The sequence below is a fragment of the Nyctibius grandis genome, chromosome 6 (assembly GCF_013368605.1).
Source record: "Nyctibius grandis isolate bNycGra1 chromosome 6, bNycGra1.pri, whole genome shotgun sequence".
NCBI classification, from domain to species: domain Eukaryota; kingdom Metazoa; phylum Chordata; class Aves; order Nyctibiiformes; family Nyctibiidae; genus Nyctibius; species Nyctibius grandis.
In genome coordinates this window covers 10,518,411-10,542,591 of record NC_090663.1, presented here as the reverse complement: position 1 = coordinate 10,542,591, position 24,181 = coordinate 10,518,411, and the positions used below count along the sequence as shown (strand labels likewise).

General features: G+C 40.3%; 1 protein-coding gene across 5 annotated transcripts in view; it reads right to left on the bottom strand.

Annotated features, from left to right (window-relative positions):
- HTT (huntingtin) overlaps positions 1–24,181 on the bottom strand; it is a 93,160-nt gene that overhangs the window by 31,261 nt on the left and 37,718 nt on the right. For all 5 annotated transcript variants that reach the window (XM_068404283.1, XM_068404284.1, XM_068404285.1 and 2 more), the window contains 15 exons: positions 23,771–23,898; positions 22,566–22,676; positions 21,925–22,002; positions 21,051–21,274; positions 20,383–20,461; positions 20,087–20,248; positions 19,097–19,152; positions 18,163–18,311; positions 17,376–17,512; positions 14,456–14,572; positions 12,503–12,625; positions 11,655–11,893; positions 10,167–10,309; positions 7,388–7,595; positions 5,095–5,236 (listed from right to left, as the gene is read on the bottom strand). In XM_068404283.1, coding sequence (XP_068260384.1) covers positions 5,095–5,236; positions 7,388–7,595; positions 10,167–10,309; positions 11,655–11,893; positions 12,503–12,625; positions 14,456–14,572; positions 17,376–17,512; positions 18,163–18,311; positions 19,097–19,152; positions 20,087–20,248; positions 20,383–20,461; positions 21,051–21,274; positions 21,925–22,002; positions 22,566–22,676; positions 23,771–23,898 — 2,096 coding nt within the window. The remainder of the gene's footprint in view (positions 1–5,094; positions 5,237–7,387; positions 7,596–10,166; positions 10,310–11,654; positions 11,894–12,502; positions 12,626–14,455; positions 14,573–17,375; positions 17,513–18,162; positions 18,312–19,096; positions 19,153–20,086; positions 20,249–20,382; positions 20,462–21,050; positions 21,275–21,924; positions 22,003–22,565; positions 22,677–23,770; positions 23,899–24,181) is intronic.

Genomic DNA, 24,181 nt, shown 5'->3' with positions numbered 1-24,181 from the left:
TAGAAGCAAGTAAATTGAGAAGGTTGATTCAAAGATGCCGCTTTTAATGAAATACTGTTTGAAATAAATATGCACACACAGTCTTGTAAAATGTGATTTTCATTTAGGCTTCTTTTTAGAGATTTCTTATTACTACTGGCCTTGAACAAAAGATGAGTAATTCCTGGAAAGCAAATCCAAAGAGATCTGTCAATAAGCAATTTTAAACTTGTGGAGGCTATGTGTATTATCAACAACAGTGCACTACAACATGAAAAGATCTTTAGAGCTAACCAGGTGATGTTGAGAGGCTGACACTCCCCAGTAAAGGCATTTTTGAGGGTTACACCTTGGACTACCTCTAATCTGACACTGGTGCCTGAGCGTCCAATTAGTACTTGAAGTGCTTCTTAAACATAGCTTTCGGTTTAGTTGAATCTGAAAGGAATGCAGTTTGCTTGCCCAAAACTGCTCTGCAATGCAAACCGAAGTGCAATACTAGATATCATGGGAAGATTCACTTCAGAAGTTCCAGTGAACTAAAAAGCTAATATTGAGGCACCAAGAGGCCAAAGCCACAGGAACTGCTCTCATTAGAGAATCCAAAATGGAAGCTAAATGTTAATGTAAAACCTCTCCTCTTAAGATATAGAGACAGAAATATGTTGTCTCCTAAACACTGTGCACTGCTACTGATTTTGGGAAGCCTAACACTACTTATCATGCTCCTAGCACCTCACAAGTAAGGGATATGATACCCAGCAGATAATTCTATTACCCACCAGGTATCCTTTACAAGCCAAGAGAATTCTCAGTTCAGAACACGAAAGGGAGAGGTTGGAGTGCAGACCTCAGGCTGCGGTAAGTGCCTTGATCTTTTGCCTGGGGCAGGGATGGGCAGCAGCAGACCTGCCTGCATCAGGTGTGCCCAGGTGGAGGACCTCCTGCAGCAGGTGGCTGAGCTGCAGGAGGCAGTGAGGAGGCTGTGTAACATCAAGGAGGCTGAGAAGGATTTGGATAATGGGGTTCAAGTGCAGTCTGCAGTGGCCCCACAGTCCATGGCCAAACAGCCAACCCTCCCCACAGCGGCACACTCAGAAGGAAGGGGGGATAAAACTGCAGAAGAATGGAGAGTCATAAAGGCAAGAACCAGCAGGAGGAAAAGCCTTAGATGCCCCTGCAGAACCCCCCAGTGGCACACATAGAAGGAAGGGGGGGATAAAACTGCAGAGGGAATAGAAGGATGCAAAGGCAAGGACTTCCCCCAAAGCCTGAGGTGCCCTTGCAGAACTGCTTTAGTCGTCTGCAGCCTGAGGAGGAAAGACCTGCCACATCAGGAGAGATGCTGAAGCCCAGTAAGGCAGCCCAGTGTGCTCCCCATACAAAGACCAGTGCTACCAAGAAAAAGCGAAGGGTGATAGTGGTAGGTGACTCTCTACTGAAAGGCACAGGGCCACCCATCTGCCGACCTGATTCACTCTCTAGAGAGTTGTGCTGCCTACTGGGGGCTCGCATCAGGCATGTCATGGAGAGACTACCGAGCCTAGTACAGCCCACGGACTATTACCCACTGCTGCTGTTTCACATGGGCACCAGTGATACAGCTAAGTGCAGTCCAAGGCATATCAAGGAGGACTACAGAGCCCTGGGAGCAGTGGTAAAGGACTCTGGGGCCCAGGTAGTTTTCTCATCAGTCCTCCTGGTCAAAGGAAGGGGACTAAAAGGGACAGTCAAATTAGGCAAATCAACACACAGCTACAGGACTGGTGCCACAGCCAGGGGTTTGGCTACTTAAACCACAGGACTCATTTTGAGAAACCTGGTCTTCTGGCAGCCGATGGGGTCCATTTGTCAGAGAAAGGGAAGACCATCTTGGGTCACAGGCTAGGCAAGCTAGGAAATAGGGCTTTAAACTAGATTTGCTGGGGGAGGGGAACCTCAGTCCATCCCAATTCAGCCAGTCTGATGCCAGGGCCAGCAATAGGTGCCCAGAGACTGGAGAAGGATGACAGGTCAGCAGGAGAGCGCCAGAAGAGCCACGGATAGGAATTTCAGGCCGCAAGGCAGCTTCATCTGGGGCCCAACTGAAATGCCTCTATGCAAACGCACGGAGCATGGGGAACAAACAAGAGGAGCTAGAGACGTGCCCATACCTGCAAGGCTATGACCTTATTGGCGTCACAGAGACATGGTGGGATGACTGATGACTGGAGCACTGGAATGGAGGGATACAGGCTTTTTAGGAAGGACAGGCAGGGGAGATGAGGAGGGGGTGTTGTGCTCTATGTCAAAGATCAGTTTGAGTGCATGGAGCTCTGTCTGGGGATGGAGGAGGAGCTGAGAGAAAGCTTATGGTCAGGATTAAAGGGCAGGCAGGGACGGGAGGCATTATAGTGGGCATCTGCTACATGCCACCTGACCAGGAAGACCGAGCGGATGAAGCCCTCTACAGACAGATAGATGTAGCCTCACGTTCACAGGCCCTGGTCCTCATGGGGGACCTCAACCACTCTGACATCTGTTGAAAGGACAACACAGCTGGGCACAAGCAGTCCAGGAGGTTCCTGGAATGTGTGGATGACAACTGCCTTCTCCAAGTGATAGAGGAGCAGACAAGGAGAGGTGCCATGCTGGACCTTGTTCTCACCAATAAGGAGGGGCTGGTGGGGGACATGAAGTTCAAGGGCAGCCTTGGCTGCAGCTACCATGAAATGGTGGAGTTCAAGATCCATAGGGCAGCAAGGAGAGCACGCAGCCAGCTCACCACCCTGGCCTTCAGGAGAGCAGACTTTGGCCTCCTTAGGGACCTGCTTGGGAAAGTCCCTTGGGATAAAGCCCTGGAGGGAAGAGGGGAGAAGAAAGCTGGTTTTCAAGGACCACCTTTTCCAGGCTCAGGAGCAATGCATCCCAACAAAGAGGAAGGCAGGCAAAAACACCAGGAGGCCTGCATGGATGAACAAGGAGCTTCTGGATAAACTCAGGCACAAGAAGGATGCCTACAGAGGGTGGAAGCAAGGGCAGGTAGCCTGGGAGGAATACAGAGAAATTGTCCGAGCAGCCAGGGACCAGGTTAGGAAAGCTAAAGCCCTGATAGAATTAAATCTGGCCAGGGATGTCAAGGACAACAAGAAATGCTTCTACAGGTATGTCAGTGATAAAAGGAAGACTAGGGAAAATGTGGGCCCTCTCCGGAAGGAAACGGGAGACCTGGTTACCCGGGATATAGAGAAGGCTGAGGTACTCAATGACTTTTTTGCCTCAATCTTCACCGGCAAGTGCTCAAACTGCAAGGTCCAAGTCGCAGAAGTCAGAGGCAGGGCCCGGACAGATGAAGAACCGCCCACTGTAGGAGAAGATCAGGTTCGAGACCATCTAAGGATCCTGAAGGTACACAAGTCCATGGGACCTGATGAGGTGCATCCACAGGTCCTGAAGGAACTGGCGGATGAAGTTGCTAAGCTGCTATCCATCATTTTTGAGAAGTCGTGGCAGTCTGGTGAAGTTCCCACTGACTGGAAAAGGGGAAACACAACCCCCATCTTCAAGAAGGGAAAAAAGGAAGACCCGGGGAACTACAGGCCAGTCAGTCTCACCTCTGTGCCCGGCAAGATCATGGAGCAGATCCTCCTGGAAACTATACTGAGGCACATGGAAATCAAGGAGCTGATTGGTGACAGCCAGCATGGCTTCACTAAGGGCAAATCATGCCTGACAAATTTGGTGGCCTTCTACAATGGGGTTACAGCACTGTTGGATAGGGGAAGAGCAACTGATGTCATCTACCTTTGCAAAGCATTTGACACTGTCCCACATGACATCCTTGTCTCTAAATTGGAGAGACGTGGACTTGACGGATGGACCACTCGGTGGGTAAAAAGTTGGCTGAACGGTCGCACTCAAAGAGTTACAGTCAATGGCTCAATGTCCAAGTGGACACCAGCGATGAGAGGCGTTCCTCAGGGGTCGGTATTGGGACCTGTGCTGTTTAACATCTTTGTTGGCGACATGGACAGTGGGATTGAGTGTGCCCTCAGCAAGTTTGCCGATGACACCAAGCTGTGCGGTGTGGTCGACACGCTGGAGGGAAGGGATACCATCCAGAGGGAACTTGACAAGCTTGAGAGCTGGGCCTGTGCAAACCACATGAAGTTCAACAAGGCCAAGTGCAAGGTCCTGCATGTGGGTCGGGGCAATCCCAAGCACAAATACAGGCTGGGTGGAGAATGGATTGAGAGCAGCCCGGAGGAGAAGGACTTGGGGGTGATGGTGGGTGAGAAGCTCAACATGAGCCAGCAATGTGTGCTTGCAGCCCAGAAGGCCAACAGTATCCTGGGCTGCATCAAAAGAAGCGTGGCCAGCAGGTCAGGGGAGGTGATTCTGCCCCTTTACTCCGCTCTTGTGAGACCCCACCTGGAGTACTGCATTCAGCTCTGGGGCCCCCAACATAAGAAGGACATGAAGCTGTTGGAATGAGTCCAGAGGAGGGCCACGAAGATGATCAGAGGGCTGGAGCACCTCTCCTATGAAGACAGGCTGAGAGAGCTGGAGCTCTTCAGCCTGGAGAAGAGAAGACTCTGGGGAGACCTTCTGGCAGCCTTCCAGTACCTGAAGGGGGCCTAGAGGAAAGCAGGAGAGGGACTTTTTACAAGGGCAAGTAGTGACAGGACAAGGGGGAATAGTTTTAAACTGAAAGAGGGGAGATTTAGATTAGATCTTAGGAAGAAATTCTTTACTGTGAGGGTGGTGAGACACTGGAACAGGTTGCCCAGAGAAGCTGTGGATGCCCCTTCCCTGGAAGTGTTTAAGGCCAGGTTGGATGAGGCTTTAAACAACCTGGTCTAGTGGAAGGTGTCCCTGCCTGTGGTGGGGGGTTGGGACTAGATGATCTTTAAGGTCCCTTCCAACCCAAACCATTCTATGATTCTATGAAAAAAATGCCAAATGAGGCCATACCTAAGCTTACAGAAGCACCACCTGAAAATAAGATGACTAGTTTCACAAGTCTTTATTTTTCACTTGTGAACCAGACAGATTCAGTTAATTCACATCAGTAATAAAAACTGTCAGCATAATAACTCAAAACTATAGTTATAAAATTAATAATTTAAAACTTACAACATAGTCACAAAAAAGAATGAGTGCTCCTCTTCTCACTATCTCTCGATTGCACATGCCACGTTTAGATTCTGAATTCGATTCATCACTGTCTCCAGATACCTGAGGGCTAAGCAATTTAGTCGTAGAAAGACTGTGTCTCCTGCAAGAAGGACATGATATTTTGTTACTATTTTATTATTATATTTTATTACTATGGCTACTGAAACACTAATAATCAAATTGCATAGAATATCCTACCACTGTCCTTACATAATATTTATTTTCCTGAAACTTCATTCAAACATACTGCTTTGAAGTAGACACTTTGCTTTCCATCAGCTCTTTACTTTCTATCAACTGTAGTATCACCTTTTTGTTCCATGCTTATTACTTCCTTGGACAGTCAGAAGAACTTCTGAAGAACTAAACAGGTTATTTAAAAGAAAAACATGGGCTATTGCATATCTGATAGGATAACAGAAGCTAATTCTGCATTTTCTTCTCAAGCCAAACCAGTGTTCTTGAGCACTGGTGATGCCCAACCAGAGAAAAATAGAGATGGATAGTGGTAAATAAAAAAAGTGTCCTGGTTTGGCCTAAACCAGGCCAATTTTCCTTTCAGTGGTTTTTACTTTCAGCTAAGTCTCCTCTAAGTAACTGCACTTTCTGAAACTAACTGCATGTTTTGCAGACAGTGTCTGCTTCCAGGACTGATAACGCTCGAAGTTCGTAGTTATCGCTGAGGCACCAGTAGGGATGTTGTGCAGTAAGGCTCTTGCTGTACTTGTTCTTAGAGAAACCAAGGTCACTGCTGAATTCCTCACTGCTTACAAGTGAAGAGCCGAAGGGGGGTCGCAGCTGCAGGGGGGAGCGGACAGGACAGGTGACCCAAAATTGACCAACGAAGGTATTCCATCTCCCACACATGTCATTCTCGGTATAAAGCGGGGGGATCACGAGGGTCTCGCTCTCTTTCTGCTATGGCCGGTGTCCAAGAAGGACTCTGTCTGTTTTCCTGCTGCCCCCGATCCCGATCCGTGCATCCCTGAATCCAGCTCTCGACCGTCGCTAGGCCCAGCCTGGGCCTTCCCGGAGCCTGCCCTGCAGTGCCGGTGGTGACGTGGCTGACTTCAGGGGAGCTCAATCTTGGTTTTGTATATATATTTGTATATATTTGATTATTTCTATTATTGTTATTATACTCTTTTTCATTATTATAGTTTATTAAAACTGTTTTAACTTTCCAACCCGGAAGCCTCTCTCCCTTTTCCCTTTCCCTTTGGGGGGGCGGGGCGGGGGAGGGTTAACAGAGAGCATCTGCCACAGGTTTAATAGCCGGCCCAGCTTTAAACCGTGACAAAAAGATAACTGCAACAAATAGCAGATGTCACCTTAGCTATTTTAGTTGCCCTACTTTGCTCGTAAGTTTGGTAATTTAATGTTTCCTCAAATTAGAACAATCTTTTTTCACATCATGAGATTGAACTGAGGCAAGAATCTCACATTTGAGCATGTATTGATCCACTCATCTTGTGGAGCAAGATCAGTCTTCCCTAACATTCACTGCACATCAGAAATGTCTCGAGTCAGTTGTTAATCTCCCTCTACAGTTAACACAGAGGGGGTTATCTTCCTTACCACCACAGGACGAATTATTCCAATGTCTGACAGGTGGGATGAACTAACTTCAAACCAAGAGAACACTAATTCTAGACCAAATCTCTGAATTTCAGACAACTAACATTAAGTGAGTTTACTATGGTGCTTGATGCTAATGAATCAGCATGGTGCTGTTACTACGTTTTGATAGCATTTAGTAAGAGACCTACTGAGAACAGAGAACAAATACAACTATAGTTACAGCAATAGTTATACTGATCAAATTTTATCTTCATAAACACATGGTATCATCTGCATGGCTGGTTATTTGCTAGAAGGTGAAATACAAAGTCTCCACAGGAACATGAAATCTGAAATACTGAATGTTTTGTTACAGTTATTTCCATAATTTTAATTAAATGTAGTAGACAGATGAAGCTTTCTTGGCTTAAAAGTGGAGAGATTACCTGGCAGTTCTTTTGAGGAACAACTAAGTGGAGTACACACTTCCTTAGTTTGAAAGACATACTGATATCAGAACAGACAATATATATACACATAAAGTAAAAGCAGAACTCTCAGAATCCAAATAGTACTATTCAACAGGCTGACAGGCTTAGCAGATAAAAAACTAGTTTTTTTTAAAATATAATTTTAGCAAATATAATTAGGAGACACACTGCTGCTACTAGGGATCACAAACAAATCTTACTTTGGGGTTTGATGCACTTCTGACCACCAGTTGTAGTTGGTATAATTGACAAGAAGCAGGATTTGACACCAGAGAAGAACTAAAGAAGGATGCGTGGGAATCATGGACTGAACAAGGTCACTCAAACTTTCAAGGGTATAGAAACTACCATCAGATCCATCTCCTGTAAAAAGTCTGGTGGCTGCAGCTGTGATTCTTCTAAACATCCCTGAAAACAATAGAAGCATGTTAGAGTAACTGTGCTCTAGTCTGAATTATTAAGTTTTAAAATTATTCAGGGTACCCCAAGTATACAAATCTTGTTTCATAAGCCACTACCATTCCTGGAAGATATATCCTAAGTGGTTTTACAAATGTAAGGCAAGTCATGGAGTTTGCTCAAGGGCACTGTGTAAACCATTAACAACCAGCTCCCAAACTCAATAAATAATGCGTTAGATCAGACTAGAATTGTAATGAAATCTTCTCAAAAAAAAAAAAAAATCAACTTTTTCTCTGCCATGCATCAAAAAATTTATGCTACATGAAAACCTCACCAAATTTAAAACAGCCAATTATAGACCAGGATTTGTGGGTTTTTTTCTTTCATTTATGAAGTAAAAACCAGAAGTTCTAATTAAGAACCATGCTGTAACTACTATTCTACAGGCTAAAGAAGATCACTTACAAATCTCCTACTTCAGATGAGGGCTTCCCAAATACATTTAGTTGAAACTAAACTGATACCCTTCCAGGCAATTTCTGAAGTGCAAAAAGTAAATGCTTTTAAGTGGAGAAAAGTCATTACCCTGCATACTGAACACTCATCACAAAAGCTGAATTCTGCTTTCTGACTTGCTGATTCTGTGTTCATATGCCAAAACAAAGGGAGGGAAAACAAGGAAAATGGACAAAGTTGGCTAAAGGTAGAAGACTCTGAGTTTCTATGAGAAGACATGATCAGGGAAAAAGGGTTTCTTCAGAACCAGTTAGAAACCAAAAGCTAATCAGGATAATGAAGGAGATCTGTAGCGTTACTTGCATTGCACGATATACAGAAGAATGAAGCTGTAAATTCCACAGCCATGTGGACCAGTTTAATCTGCCCCCAGGACCAATAAATACACAATGTAAACAGCAAAGAATGGGGAAAATAACTGAGTCTCAAAACTTGGGTTCCACTTACTATTAAACCAGCGCTATTCCCATTCCATCTTCCTGCATTTGCAGTAATTGCACCATCTAGTGACTTTCTACAGTCATGAAAGCCACTACACGCTAATCTTTTCACTTTGGCTGTGCCTTTTATTTCTACTAACTTCGAAGTAGCACACTGAAAATGTTCATTTCTATTCTGGTAGCTTCCTATAGTTGAATACATAGGAGTCAGCAATGCTCACATTTTGAAAAAACTATAATGGGTGAGAAAACAAAACATCCAAGTAGAACAGTGGTTAAAAATGACAGAAGACCTTAGTCTATATTCCCAGACACAAGTCTATAAGCTGCACCTGTAGTTAGGAGAATATAACTTAAACAGAAAAAAGGTTATAGAGGTTTTAACCGAACAAAAGAGAAGTATAACAAAACCAGGCACTTAGTTAACCCTAAGCCTAAACCTGAAAGAAAATGCCATGACATGAAAATACAGCCCAAGAACTTTCCTTCTACTCTGTTACACCATATCAAGTAACCACATTACTACTAGTACTTAGAGTTGATTTGTAGTCTTAGATTAAACTCATTTCTAGAGATCATGCAATACACATATCCCAATGCTCTGCATGAGTATTTTAATATTTAATTTTAATTTTGCATTAAAATCTCTACATAGTTCCTGGCAAGACTCACAGTGCAGCTTGGAAGCCAGTCGCTGCAGCAGAACTAGCTGAGTTTTCCCTTTCCATTGTCCTCAGCTCCCACTATGGAAGAACCAACTTCCCTGATTTCAATCACCAGCTTGATTTTCTGATTTCATCAGTCTTGGCTTGACACCATTTAATCACTTACTCCAAATCACCCTGGCATAAGCTATTTGTTATAATATTTGTTTCAAATGTTTCTCCATAACAGCAATTAATAGTATACACACTTTAGTTATTATTGTAACATACACACGGGAAAAGAGGACTATCTCTCACTACATCCAGAGTCCTGTGCAGGGGAAAGGGAAGACAGTGCCACTATTAGGAAAATAAGACCAAGGAAATCACACTAAGTACTAAGGAATTATTAAAGTGCCAGAGATCGGATATTTAGCAGAAGACACCTAAGGCAGAATTCACAAATCTGAAGAAAGGAGCTCAAGACCAGCTAGCTGGAACAGTACTGCCTTTCCTACTCTTCTGGTTTTGGTTTTGTTTGGGGGATTTTTGTCTGTTTTTATTAATTATGACAAAGAAAAGGAACCTACGTTGTCGTGAGTCTGAACCAGTGGTCTGTAAAGCAGTATTTTAAGCCTGGACATACCTACCAACTTCCAAATTGAGAAAAACCATGAGAAATACAGCTATAAATTTGGAATGCTTTGCATTTTTGGACTAGAAAATTTTAGACAGACAAAGGAGAGACGAAAAGTCACTAGTTACATTTCGTTCCAGGAAGACAGAAGAAATGTGAGAAATGTTCCCTGCGTCCACGAGCACAAAGTTTGGGAGGTTCTTTATCCTGAGTAGGATAGAATGTCTTCAGCACCTACATATTACTTCTCAGTAGTTCAATGCATTCAACAATTGTCGCAGAACTGAAAAACCACCCTGCCACTGCATGCTACAACACAAGGCATTGTTTAAAGTATTACCTGATTTGAAGATATGTATTAAGCACATAAGCAGTGTGCCCAGCTCCTGGCAGTAAAAAGTATGTTGCTGCTCATTCATGTCCACTTTCAATTGTTTGGTAACAATATCTTCCAGTAGAATGCCAACCAGTTGTAATAAGAACCTTGAAAAACCATGTATACAATCAACAGAAAAACTATCAATGCAACATCTTTCAGAATAAGATACGGTTTGCCTATGAAACTCTAAGTTTGAAAAATAAAATATGAAGTCCTTGTCCATTCATTCTAAATAGGATGTCAAATTAAATACTACAGAACAGGTTGACCTAAAACATGCATGATGCTATAGGTATGGAGAGACGATCACAAGCACTGCAATAATTACATAATGGATTTGAGTTATCTACTCATCAGCTGAAGTTGTGATAGCATGCATACACCAGCCCACCTCACTTACACAGGAAACATTCAAAATGCTATGGTGCCCTTATAGTGATCTGCAATGAGCTAAAAACACACCATGACAGTTACTGCAGCTCAGCTGAGGAGGGGTAACTCAGCAAGTCTCAGTAATTCAGCTGTTTACAGCCTCATCTATCCAAACTCTACCACAAAGATTCCCTATCAAACCCCTAGTCAGGGGGGAAAAAAAAACCAAAAATATCAGAAGAAACACCAGAAAAGGGCATTTGAGGAAAGCCATCCTTGCTCCTGGTCATAATAGTTCCTCAACTCATCTCTGTTAGACATAAGGTCACATTAAGGTAGTCCAGAAGCCCCTTTTCCCTTTACCCATCACCCTCACAGTGAGCTGAATGATAAGAAACAGCGTTTTATTTCCGTCTGAAGTTCCATACTTGAGTAAAAAGTTGTTCTTTTTGTAAATGAATAGCTTTTTCAAATACTTCCCACCACTTTAAAACATAATGGCTTAATGACAAACATTACATCAACACAATACCATTGCCATCTCTCCACACTTCTTTTGCCCGAAGTTTGTCACTCTTTGAGGACATCAGCACGGCAAGCTAACTAGCCAAAGCTAGCTCTTTAAAAATAGGAAATAAAGAGCAGGACTAACTCAATAGCTTTGAATCCATCTGCTGCCAAGATTCTAGTACAGAACCTGGGCTTCTACTAAGGGGATGACTGATCTTTCAGACTCCACACAGGAAGGAAGGAAAAGGTTAACCAATTAAATTTCTGGACCTAATTTTAATAAGTCCAAGATTCACCCACTTTAACAGCTCCATCAGGTCCTTCACTTGGCTTGAGAAGAGGTATCAAAACAGCCCAAAGTCCCTCCTACAAACTGCTCATCTCCTCCCTCTGCTGTCCATCTCATTATTCCTTCCTCCACACACACTCCTCCCATAACAACTTATTAACGGACTTTATTCCTATCAGATAACAGGTCTATACACGCGTGTATATATACAGAATAATATATTTGTGATTCCTCAGAAATCTTAATCTTTCCTTTAAGTTATTCAAAGGACAATGTACCTAGAAAACGTTTCTTCAGGCAGATATTTAGCCTGTTTAACCTCAGTGCAATCCTCTGGTGTGGCTATGTTATTTTCTCCACATCTCAGTCTGTTCACTGCTTGACACGAAATCAAATATGGTGAGAAGGAAAGCTCTTGTATACGGGATAGAACAATGTCTTCTGTTGACTGTGAAATCAGAACTCTAAGGATAGCTAAAATCCCAGAAATCCATAGCTGGACAGTGCTCACCGATGCCTAACACAAACACAAAAAAAGGAGATTATTAACATAGTGAATAAGGTTGACAGCTACCATGAGAATAGCATTTTGGAAGACCTGAACATAGAAGTTATTTCCTGCTTGCTCCATTCTCAAATAGGTCTGATTTTATGCAACAGTTAATGAAAATGTTTAACTTTAAAAGTATTCAACACAACATAGGAACGCATTCAACTTTTCTAAAGCAAGTCTTCGAAAAAATTAACATAATCTCAACTATAAAACCAGTACAAATACTTGCATAAGAAAAAAGTATGATTTACCTATTAAATTACATTCTAGAATTTATTATAACAGTATGTGTCTATCTTCCTGATCTTCAAAATACAAAATGAAGGCAAGTAATTCATAAGCAGAACATTCCTGTATAAAGTGCTCGCAGCTGGTAAATCTTACTAGTTCTAATGAATTCTTTCCTAAAATCTGCTGCAGTTACTTCAACACCACATTGCAAAATATGAAAGAGAAACACGTGCTCCTTTGTTTTGCATGAAAGAAACCACATTCTCTCTTGGCTGGAAACAATCACTTTTACTACTTATCTAGAAACGCTTCACCTGCTTTAGCAGGTTTCCACTTGCTTACCATTGTTTTAGGAGTAACAAACATACTCCTTAAAAGCATGTCCACAGGGCGAAGGGATGAAGGAGCCAAAATTTCAAACAACGTGTTCAGTACTCCCAGAGCATCATGAGAGTCTATATGCATCTGTAAAAGCAAAACACAAATTTAATTTGCAACTATCCACTAAAGGCAACTGCAACACAAAACTACCATTTCATAAGTATTTCTATGACAACCTGTGTGCAATAAAACTGTCCATTACAGTACGCAATTTAGAGCAACCAAGATCTATGAAAGGTAAATGAATGTTTCATTGCAGGCCTTCCTACACTGCAGGTTTGAGAACACAGACTAAAATCTATCATATGAAGTTCAATATACATACCACATATTTTATTAGGAGAAATACGCCATATTCAAAGAATGAGACCAAAAAGACTTGTCATAAAAATTTTAAAAACTTTCCTCCTCCCTGCACATCCTACCAGGCATATTTATAGAGAGCAAAGCTGGTCATGAATAAACTTAAGCTGAAAATTAGGAGAAAAAAAATTGCTAATCATTAGATAAGTGAACAGCTACAATGGTATTACACAGCAGCAACAGAAGTAGGACACCTTCCTTGATTAGTTTTTTAGTTAAATTATAAAACAATCAACTTCAAAAAGCAAAGGACTGGACTCGAAATCTGGATGACTTTCTTGCCTAAATAATTTGAAAGTTGAGCATGTGCACAGATTCATATAAAACAAATTTCAAATTGCCAGCATTTCAGCTTTGCTCAAAAACTGTTTTCTAAGCCACAATACTGCCTGCTCTGCCCAGCCATGAGATCTCCTCATGGGAGTGGAGATCTGCCATCATGGAGTTAAGAACATTAAGGGCACAATTTCACTAGGTTTACTTTTTAATCCTTGAAGTAAGTGTTTGTAGTCCTAGGAAAGCTGTATCGAAGACAACTCCTCTGTTGCTTAGGGAGCAGCACTGGAGAAAAAAAAAAAAAATTTTCTTTCTCCTAAAAGAAGTCTTCTTTTCTTCCCAGATACAAAGGGTCTACTCTCCGTCCCCGGTGTGCAGTCCACTAAAAGACACATGCACACACTGGAGGGAGTCCAGCAGAAAGCCACGTGGATGGTTACAGGCTTGGAGCATCTGTCATACAAGGAGTAGCTGAGATTGTTCAGCCTGGAAAAGGCTCAGGGGAATCTTTATCAATGTGTACATGTATCTGACCAGGGGAAGCGGGAGGAGGAGGTGACACAAGTACAGAAGAAAGAGCCAGAATCTTTACAGTGGTATCCAATACCAGGATGAAAGGCAACAGGCACAAGCTGAAATAGAGGAAATTCCATTTAAATACAGTTTTTATTTATTTATTTGTTTTCCGCCTCAGAAGGACGCTCAGAAGAGATTGCCCAGAGAGGTTATGGAGGCTCCATCCTTGGAGACTGTCAAAACTTAACTGGACACGGTCCTAAGCAACCTGCTCCAGTAGACCCTAATTTGAGGGGAAGACAATATCTAGATGCCTGTTTTATCCTCAATTATTCCATGATTCTGTGATTTATTAATGCAGTCTCAGACTATGTCTTTTTCATTCTCCTCATTAAGAAAAAATGCAGTTAGACCCACTGCAGTGACAAAAAAATAATTTTGACATTCTATGAAAATGGGAGAATCTTCACATCATTTAATAATGCTCTGATGTAATCATGTATGTAAGTAGAATAAGCTTCCTCTGGAAACAGCCTTGAAGATACTGCACATACATACTTCATGTATTTAAATACGACCTTCATCACTTCAAAGACTTAGTTTACCTTGCAGTAATTGTTTTTTCAGATATGGCAACCAGACTTTCAAGAAAATCTGTCTTCATATAAAAAAAAAATCCAATACCCAAAGCCATTATTGATACATACATTATAAAAATTGTTTTAGATGTTTATAGATTAAAAAAATTAATATAATAACCTGTTGTTTTGCAAGCATTGGGAGAATAATGTCAGCTATTTGCCGGGACAATCTTTTCCATTTGTCTTCATTTTCTTTATGACACTGTTGCAGCACTAAGATGAACATTTCTAGTACCTGAGGAAAAGTCCAAAAGAATGCAAGTAAACACCCACGCTAACAGGAAATATTTAAGTAATACCATAGTAGGAAAAATATTTACTGTGCAAGGTCCTGCATGTGAGTCAGGGCAATCCCAAACACAAATACAGGCTGGGTGAAGAATGGATTGAGAGCAGCTCGGAGGAGAAGGGCTTGGGGGTGATGGTTGACGAGAAGCGCAACATGAGCCAGCAATGTGCGCTTGTAGCCCAGAAGGCCAACTGCATCCTGGGCTGCATCAAAAGAAGCGTGGCCAGCAGGTCAAGGGAGGGGATTCTGCCCTTTTACTCCGCTCTTGTGAGACCCCACCTGGAGTACTGCGTTCAGCTCTGGGGCCCCCAACATAAGAAGGACATGGAGCTGTTGGAGCGAGTCCAGAGGAGGGCCACGAAGATGATCAGAGGGCTGGAGCACCTCTCCTATGAAGACAGGCTGAGAGAGTTGGGGCTGTTCAGCCTGGAGAAGGCTCCACGGAGACCTTCTAGCAGCCTTTTAGTACATGAAGGGGGCCTACAGGAAAGCAGGAGAGGGATTTTTTACAAGGCCAAGTAGTGACAGGACGACGGGTAACGGTTTTGAACTGAAAGACGGTAGATTTAGATTAGATACGTGGAAGAAATTCTTTACTGTGAGGGTGGTGAGACACTGGCACAGGTTGCCCAGAGAAGTTGTGGGTGCCCCCTCCCTGGCAGTGTTTAAGGCCAGGCTGGATGGGGCTTGGAGCAACCTGGTCTAGTGGAAAGGTGTCCCTGCCTGGGCACGGGGGTTGGGACTAGATGATCTTTAAGGTCCCTTCCAACCCAAACCATTCTATGATTCTATGATCTATCTGCCAAAAAGCCAAAAGAAAAGAAAACCCACATGAGAAATCACACAACACTTTTAAACCCCTATTTTTCAGGTTAAAAGCTTGTTCTTAGTTATGACTTTTTTTAATTTTCCAGTTACTTTTATAAACTAGAAAAAAATGCTTTCTTGGTCCTTTTTAAATGGCATTTGTCAAAAGACTACTCAAACAACTGGAAAAAGGATAGTAAATCTAAATGCCACAACCCATACTCAACAATAAGGGGAGGAAGGAAGAGAGCAATTTCCCATATGTATACTCTTTCTTTACTCTAGCTCAAATAACGTTTAAGTTTCGTCAAGGAAACAGAACAGACATTTTTATAGAGCTCATTCACCTGAGATATGTCACTTTTCTTATAAAAGTTTATAGGAGAGCATATACTGGAGCACAACAACAGCAAGGATCACTTCTAGTAGCTGAATGTGTTATCGGTTTGAGGGTTATAGAGACCACACTTGCAAGGATAGACGGGCCAAAGACACAGCAAGCAAGAATGTTAATATATAGACTGGGAAGCAGAAGAGAAGAATAAAAAGTAAAAGAAATTCAAGTAGTTCAGATTCAGAAAAGCTGTCCATTAAAAAAAAAAAAAGATCACCAGATGACTTTCTTCCCAAAAAGCCTTCTCATGAGAGAGGAGCGATTCTGGACTAAATTATTTGAACTCTGGAGCTCCATGGATGGCAACTACAGTTGTGACAGAAAAAAAGTTACAGGTTGCAGCTCTTGGAGCCTCTTAAAATACAGGGACACCACGGCAGAACATCCCAGGAACAGCCAGGGAACAACAGAACTGCCCAGGGGTTGGTTTATACGTACTGCACCAGCAGAACAGGACAGAATAAGACCTACAAATGGGATGGTGTGGGAAGAGTAGTGCATGGGTGGTCTTTAATAGGTTAAGTGTGCTAGAAGGAGATCTGCTAACAATTGCAGTACCTTATGTAACACAAAGTTATTCACTATTTCACATCATGTGTCTACAGAGTGTCATTTCATATAGTTATATTAGTCATTTTATGATTATAAAACTACAAATTCAAAAGAAAGTGTGGATACACAAAATTACCCCAATCTGAACATGCAGTTCGAACAAATTATTTTGACAAGATGTACTGACTTTTTTCCTAACTATTCTCAGAAAATACATTCCTTACATTAGCATACACCAGAATTGCATTTTCACATGATGAAAGGAAAAGCACATTAAGTTTGTTAAGCACCTGAATAAGCAATAAGATCCCATGTTAATTATGCTACTTCTCTTAAAATTACTTTTACGTTTTTCTTTTAAACAAAGTGCATTGAAGAAAGTCATTCTTATGCTCCTACAAGGCAGAAACATATTTTCCAGACCCATGAGGTCTGGGGCAATGTAGTAAGTGCTAACAACTATCTACCAGTTTCATTAACTTATTCAAATAATTCATATATTAAAATATCTATTTAAATGTTATTGAAGATATTGCTATTGTACAGCAATACCTAAATCATCTCTATGAAGCACGTTTCCTACTTTTAATCCTGTCCTCTCTTCCACTTTTACCCCCATTCTTTTAAGTTTCTTGAATCCTAATTTATTACAACTATTTATTACAATTATTTATTACTAACCTTCTGTTTATTCAATCTGCAACACAACCAAGATCATGCTCCTAACTGGAACTTTTCAGTGCTTTCTTACCTAAGCTTGACTATAAAATCCCACAGACATGCTATCTGACTTGAAATACTCATTTGTAATGCAGAACCTCTCCCCTACCCCTGGAAATCTTTGCATACTTTCTGTATAAGGAAAGATCACAGACAGAGTCCAGCTATTCAAGTTTTGTATAGAAAATCATTAATATTGCCTGAAGCATTTTTAGCAGTCAAAGCAATGTTACCCTTTTATAGACCGTAAACAGGGACACTGTCCTCCCCTGTTACCTGATGGTACTGAATAAGTCTCAGCAGCATTGATACTACCACCTCCTTTTGTGTTTCCAACTCTTTTCCAGCATCAGCTTTATTTGTTCCTCTTAACACAAAGAGATCATGAACGATGGGTTGCAGAGCTGGTATTGCTGAAATGAGATTTGTTTGTTTTAGCATGAGACAAGTCACTCTTGAACAGTGTTTTCTTGTTCTAACAGTTCAGCTACTAAAAGGAAACTGAAATTTAGTTTATAAAAGGTTTTACCCATCCCTTAAAAAAAAACACAAACAAAATGCAAACTTATCATGCATAATGATGTCTATCTTTTTACTTCTAGTAGAAAATTTATATTGGACACATTTGCCCATTCTCATAGAGTTAAAATAGATCTTTTTATAAAGTATTTATCAGCAGAATCACTGGGAAGTATGAGAGAGATACTTCTATCAAAGGTTGAAAGTGAGGGAAAGGGAAGAGGAGTAAAAATTAAAATCAAAGCCTTTAAAGTACTGTTGTGAACTTATTACCTAATAAAGTTTCAAATAAAAGCTTTGTTGCTATTACATATGATGCAAAATATGGGGTAGCAGTGTTAGCAGGGTACAACAAACTTCTCGAAGGAATTAAGTGAGACACTTTATGTATTAAAAATTCAAAAGCTAGTGTCTTCTGGAACAACCAGTATGATTACAGTTTTCTATAACTTAGTATTCAATACTGGTTTTATTTTGAACTGTTACTAATATGAGTGTTGGTGTCTTTTTTTTCCTTTTCTTTTTTTTTTTTTTTTTTAATTACCATGTGTAACAGCTTTCCGCCCACTGGCCATGATACCATCACACAGCTGAATGATCTTAGGAATTCCGATTATCTGTTTGGAATGATACCTCTCATAAGACAGCAACACCAGGAAAAAGAAGATATTAGGAATAATTGCTTCAGACTCCCTGAAAACAAAAAGTTAAAAATGTCAAGTTTGTACTGCACAACTCTATTCAGTAAAAATGAATCTTTTTACAGTAAGATTTTTTTTTAAGAACGTGTTGTTCTGCTTTCATACAGTATTTCTATAATTTTTGTGCCCTGTTCTTTACTATGGGTTTTTTTCCAAGGGATTTCTTTCAAGCTTTGACCATTACACAGTTACGAATATTATAACATACTATCTAATGCACATGACACACATTGGAGTATTTCTGTAGGAGACCCACAGAACAAAAAAACCCCACTTATCTCTTCATACAAACTCAAGGGTGAGAAAAAAAAGAAATAGCTGACAATAAAAATTCCCCTGCATTGCTTATGATCTATTAGGTACTATACAAAATATACCAGGTGATCAGAATACAAACAGATTCACACTGAGTCCACAACAGCAAGAAGTAGCTCTCCCTTCAGCAACTGAATCCTAGCAATGAAGTGCTGATTCCCGAAAGCATACCTTTGGGGAGTTCCCAAAGGAATGGTTTTACAATACCAAATGGAGAAACAGCACAACATAGCTTAAGATATTTTTTTTTTGTCCATGCTACTTCCCAACTTCTTCAGCCACATGGAACCTAAATCATCTGAAAGGGCTACCACTGGAGCCAGAGGATAAACAAGCACATTGCTCAGAATGTAACTCTCCCTTTCTCATAAGACAGAAATAACCAAAAAAACTAATCACTATGTGCTTCAGAATAACAGTTGTAAACCCACACTGTTCAAAGGATCTTTGCTAATTTCATACCTGAACTGTCCTACTTCAATGTATTCAAACTGCTTTAGCACAAATCCAATAAACACCTAAAGAGAGAATAAAGCGTACAACAGTTACAGACATTAATTCCCATTTGAAATAATTTTGACAGAGTTATAAAAGTGTGTGTTTTGGAAGGAGAGAAAGGAAAGACAGGCACCGAAAATCATTTCTACTTATATTTAATGTGTTATTAAGCATTCCCTCTACTCTTACAGCTTTTTAATGATAGAGCTTATTATGGTTTGCATGAACTTATGCTACATTTTACCTGCAGTCTATGTATTTTTAAGTATAACTTTCTCTCTCACTCATGTAACACACACTATTTGAGGCACTACAGTCAAGAAGTGAAGAATCAACCAAAAAATCTAGCTCTAAATCCAGATAAAATCCAAAGTATTCATGCATTCAAAAGATTTACCTGTGTCTGAACTTAAAAGGAAAGTTATGTATTGCAACTCACACTAGTTGATAAACCTGAAAATACTGTAGTAAATAAAACACTTAAATTTTATTTTGTTACAAATTTACTGCTTATAGGGACAACCAGACTACTGTGTTTGCAGCTAGTTTCCCCCTGCCATTAAAATCAAATAATAACTGTCAACCATGATGCTCACCACTATCAGTCATACAGAAGTCCATACTCTTAATAGAGAAAGAAGGTATTGCTCTTTGTAAATTAAGTTTTATTTAACACCACTGATTGTATCGTCCACATCATCTTATTCCTAAAGGCAATCTGATGAGCAGTTCTTAAATAGTTGTTGCAGAGCTTAGAAAGTAATTTATATGCAATAGAAAACCAGAAATCTGAAGCTCTGTGGTTGGGGAGGAAATTGAGTCTCACCCTTCTTTAAGTCTTTGTTTGCACCTATAGCGCAATGAATGGATTTTTGCTAGTATTTTTTCTGGAAATATTAAGCCTGCTGGTGAGATCCCTGTTTTACAAGTTTGCAAAAATGGTAAGGTACCAACCTGATCCGAATCCAGAAGACAGTAGTTAACTCGTAGCTGAACCAGTTGAGCAAGCAAGTCTAAAACTTGTCTCTGCAGCTGTACCGATGTTGTTGTAGTATATTGTTTCAATGCTTTTATGACAAGGGGTTCAAATAAACGAATGTGATTGTGAATAGCATTCTGTAACAGAGAGATTTTAAAGTAAACTAATACCTGAACAGGTCTCTGATTCAAAACCAAATTACGTTTTAAAAGGAGGAAAAATGTTTTAAATCTAAGGTACAGCTCTTTCAAGAGTACATAGATACAAATACCTTATCAGCACGATGTTTTGCTGCACTGGTAATGCTAGTTTTCAGCTGCGTAGAAACTTTTTGCAGCACATCAAACCATCTGTCATTAAAAAAACAAAAAAACCCATACGCGTTAAAAAAAATGGAGGGACAAACACGCTCTCCTTGGATGCATTATTTTTTTACCAATGCTGACTTTTCTTTATCTACTTGACTGCTTCAAGAATCTCAGTAAAACAAAAGAGCAGAGAATCTACAGTACACTTCGATCAGATCACATAGATTTGTGGACAACGAACGTCTAGTAGAGAAAGAATTTCTGGTCTTTGCTTAGTCATCCTTTTGCCTTTCCTTTAAGACTACTGACTATTTGCTATAATTAGCAAATTAATGAAATAATTTTGAATACAAGCATTTAAAACTCTTATGCTTTTAAAAAAAACGTAAGTGATATCCATTTTACTGATTTTGCTTTGATTCGGAAAACACATTAGTGATAATCAATACAGTGTTGCATTCAGAATCTCACTACCACAACAAATTACTCTGCTTAAGTCTACAAGAAATAAATAATACACAATACTGTAATTTCAAGTCATTTAGCTCCCCGATGATACTTGCATTTATGAAAAACAATTAAAAGATATTCTAGTTCAAGCTAACATTATATCATAAGGGAAGAAAGTTACCCTGAAGCATCGTGTTCCTGCTCAGTCTGAACCATGTTCCTTAGACTAGCATCAGCAAGGGCCTGTGTAAAATGTGTGTATGGTGCCATAAAGCAATAATGATAGAGACCAGGTCTCAAACTGGAAGAACCTAAGCGCTGAGCTTTGCCTTGAGCTTTGTTGGGGTTTGAAGACAAGCCATCGTACTGAGAAGCCAGATTTGTCCCAAACAACGTTTTCAATAACTACAGAAGAAAAATTGGAAGGAAAAAATAAGTTAACATTTCAGGAGAAAAAACTTGACTCCTCATCCTCCCAAAGGACTTAAGAGGAAAGGTCAAAGTGCAAACTCTGGATCATGCAGTCAAATATAAGACGACAGAAAAGAGCTGGAAAAAAAGAAACAATCCATACCTCACCCAAAAAGATATGATTGTTTTTGCAACTGAAGCTATTTCCATGTGACAACTCGAAACAGTCTACTAAAGCTCACCTCCCACCAAAATTAAGCTTTGATGACCTGAACCCAAACGTTTAACTGGAAGCCTGCAAGAAACCCATCAGTAGGGCAGTTCTTTGCTTTCCAGGTTTTTGATCTGGTTATCTTGCTACAGAACACATTTGGAAGGTAGGAAACAAATTTGTTTTCTGAGCATTAGCTAAAACAGTTCTTTGAATTGGAAGCAGTTCAAGAAGAAACTATATTATTCAGATGGTATCAAGTTTCAGAACAAGTCATGAAAACTAAAGAAAACATGCTCTGTTTGCTCCACCTAGGCTATAGTTACCTCACACTGCTTCCCTTAAAAGAATGGCCAGTCTTAGTATCCAATTGATAACCACAGGACATCAAGAATAGACTTCCAGTAATACACAAAAAAAGTTACCTCCTTACCTGCTGTACACAAACTGTTGCCATTGTCGGTTCTCTGTTAAAACATGATTTTAGGTATCCCAAAATTTCTTCTACACACTAGAAAAGCAGAAAAACAAGTGCACCTAATTGCATTTTCTTCATTATATAAAGCATTACTATGAAAACTGGACAATAGCACAGGTTTTTTTACAAAGTAAAACTAAAATAATTTAAGGGAAATCATGGAAGTATGTAAAGAAATAAAAATGAAAGATCTGCCTCCTAGCCTTAAAATACCACAATGCCTAACACCACAGTTAAGGAGAGAAAATATCAAGACACAGGGAAGAAGGAGAGCAGTATGTCTTCTGACATTTTGTATATTTAACATGAATATATTTAAACATATTAATATATTAAGGATGACTGAAGGCAAACTATTTTGCTGGAAAGAAAAATCTCCACATGAAATTTAAAAAGTAAAAAAGTTACTCCAGTTTCAACAGCAGCAATTTAACCCAGAAAATCTGCTTTAGCACTTTATCCATCATTGTGGCAGCACTATGCTTCTAGGACTACCGTCTCTCTCAACAGTATCAATTTTAAAATCAATGGTATGTGCTTTGTCCTAGTAAGGACCAAAGATATTGGACAACTTAACTACAAAAGAAATCTTATACCTTTCCAATGTCCTGAAGAGTAGCAAGTTCCAAGATTTGAGACAAAACATCCAAGGCAGACCGTAAGAAACATCCAAACTTTTCATTACTGTTCTGGAGATCCAAAGTAACCTGGTCCCAAAAAGTAAAACCACACTTTTTCTTAACAATTACTTGACAAGGAGATAAAATTTACAGAAAGAAGTGGGTATTGACACGAAATGATCTTTTGCCTAAAATTTCAGCATAGTTCAATCAACATCACTGACAGCTTAGACTCCTTTATGAATTGCTGGAAAGGTAGGACTTCACTTTGACTAAGAAAAAGAAAGGGATCTTCCAGCTTGAGGAAGTTACAGCATCTGGGAAGGCCTAGGATGTTGACAAGTAATGGAGAAAGGATAATGTACTTCTCAGAAACACAGCAGGTGTAATAAGAATACACCCCCTGCAGTGTACAAATCAGATCACCAAGCCCCTAGGGAATGCATCTTCTATTACTTGAACTAACGAGGAAAAAGCTTACCCACCCTGGAATAAACTGCGGAAGTAACAGACACTGGGATCCATTCAGCATTGCCAAGCCGGTGAAGGGTTATTTGGTACCATCATTAGTGACAGCAGAGAAACAAGCAATAGGGTGACAATCACAGAATCACAGAATCAACCAGGTTGGAAGAGACCTCAGGGATCATCGAGTCCAACCGTTGCCCTGACACCACCCTGTCAACTAGACCATGGCACTAAGTGCCATGTCCAGGCTTTTCTTAAACACTTCCAGAGATGGTGACTCCACCACCTCCCTGGGCAGCCCATTCCAAGGTCTAATAACCCTTTCTGTAAAGAAATTCTTCCTAATGTCCAACCTGAACCTCCCCTGGTGAAGCTTGAGGCTGTGCCCTCTTGTCCTATCGCTAGTTGCCCGGGAGAAGAGGCCGACTCCCACTTCACTACAACCTCCCTTCAGGTAGTTGTAGACTGCAATAAGGTCACCTCGGAGCCTCCTCTTCTCCAGGCTAAACAACCCCAGTCTATCAGGTGTTTTTGTTTGGTTGTTTTTTGTTTTTATTGGTGGTGGTTGTGATTTTTTAAAATTTTTTTTTGGTGGATAAACTGTTTACACAGGCAAACAAGTGAGTCTCAATACAAGCAAAGCCGTGTTTAAAAGAAACACAAAGTGACTGCCCAAACACATTCTAATTCAATCAAATGATATAATGCTGTACCTTATAATTAGCATGGGTTGCTTTCAAGACATCGTATAACTTCAGATACGATGGAAGATGATAAAAGCTTCCTACTGAAGATGATTTACTTGTTGGAACAGGCCCAGCAGCGTCAGTTTGCCTAGTAGCTTAAAAGTATATCATAGATTAGAACAACATACTTTTTCTAGGGTGCTCACGACACGTATACCCAACATAATTTACCATATCTGAATTATTAGACAGCACGATTTTTTCAATCCACATGCATATTTTAAACTGCAAAAAAACATTCTGTACAACTAGAAAAGGAACTAGCATTCCAAGAAGCTAGCCCTCCGAGACAAGAGAAATTAACCCAGAGTGCTTATTACTGAAATGAGAGTACAATTTAGAAAACACAATTAACACCCATTTCCTTCATTCATTACT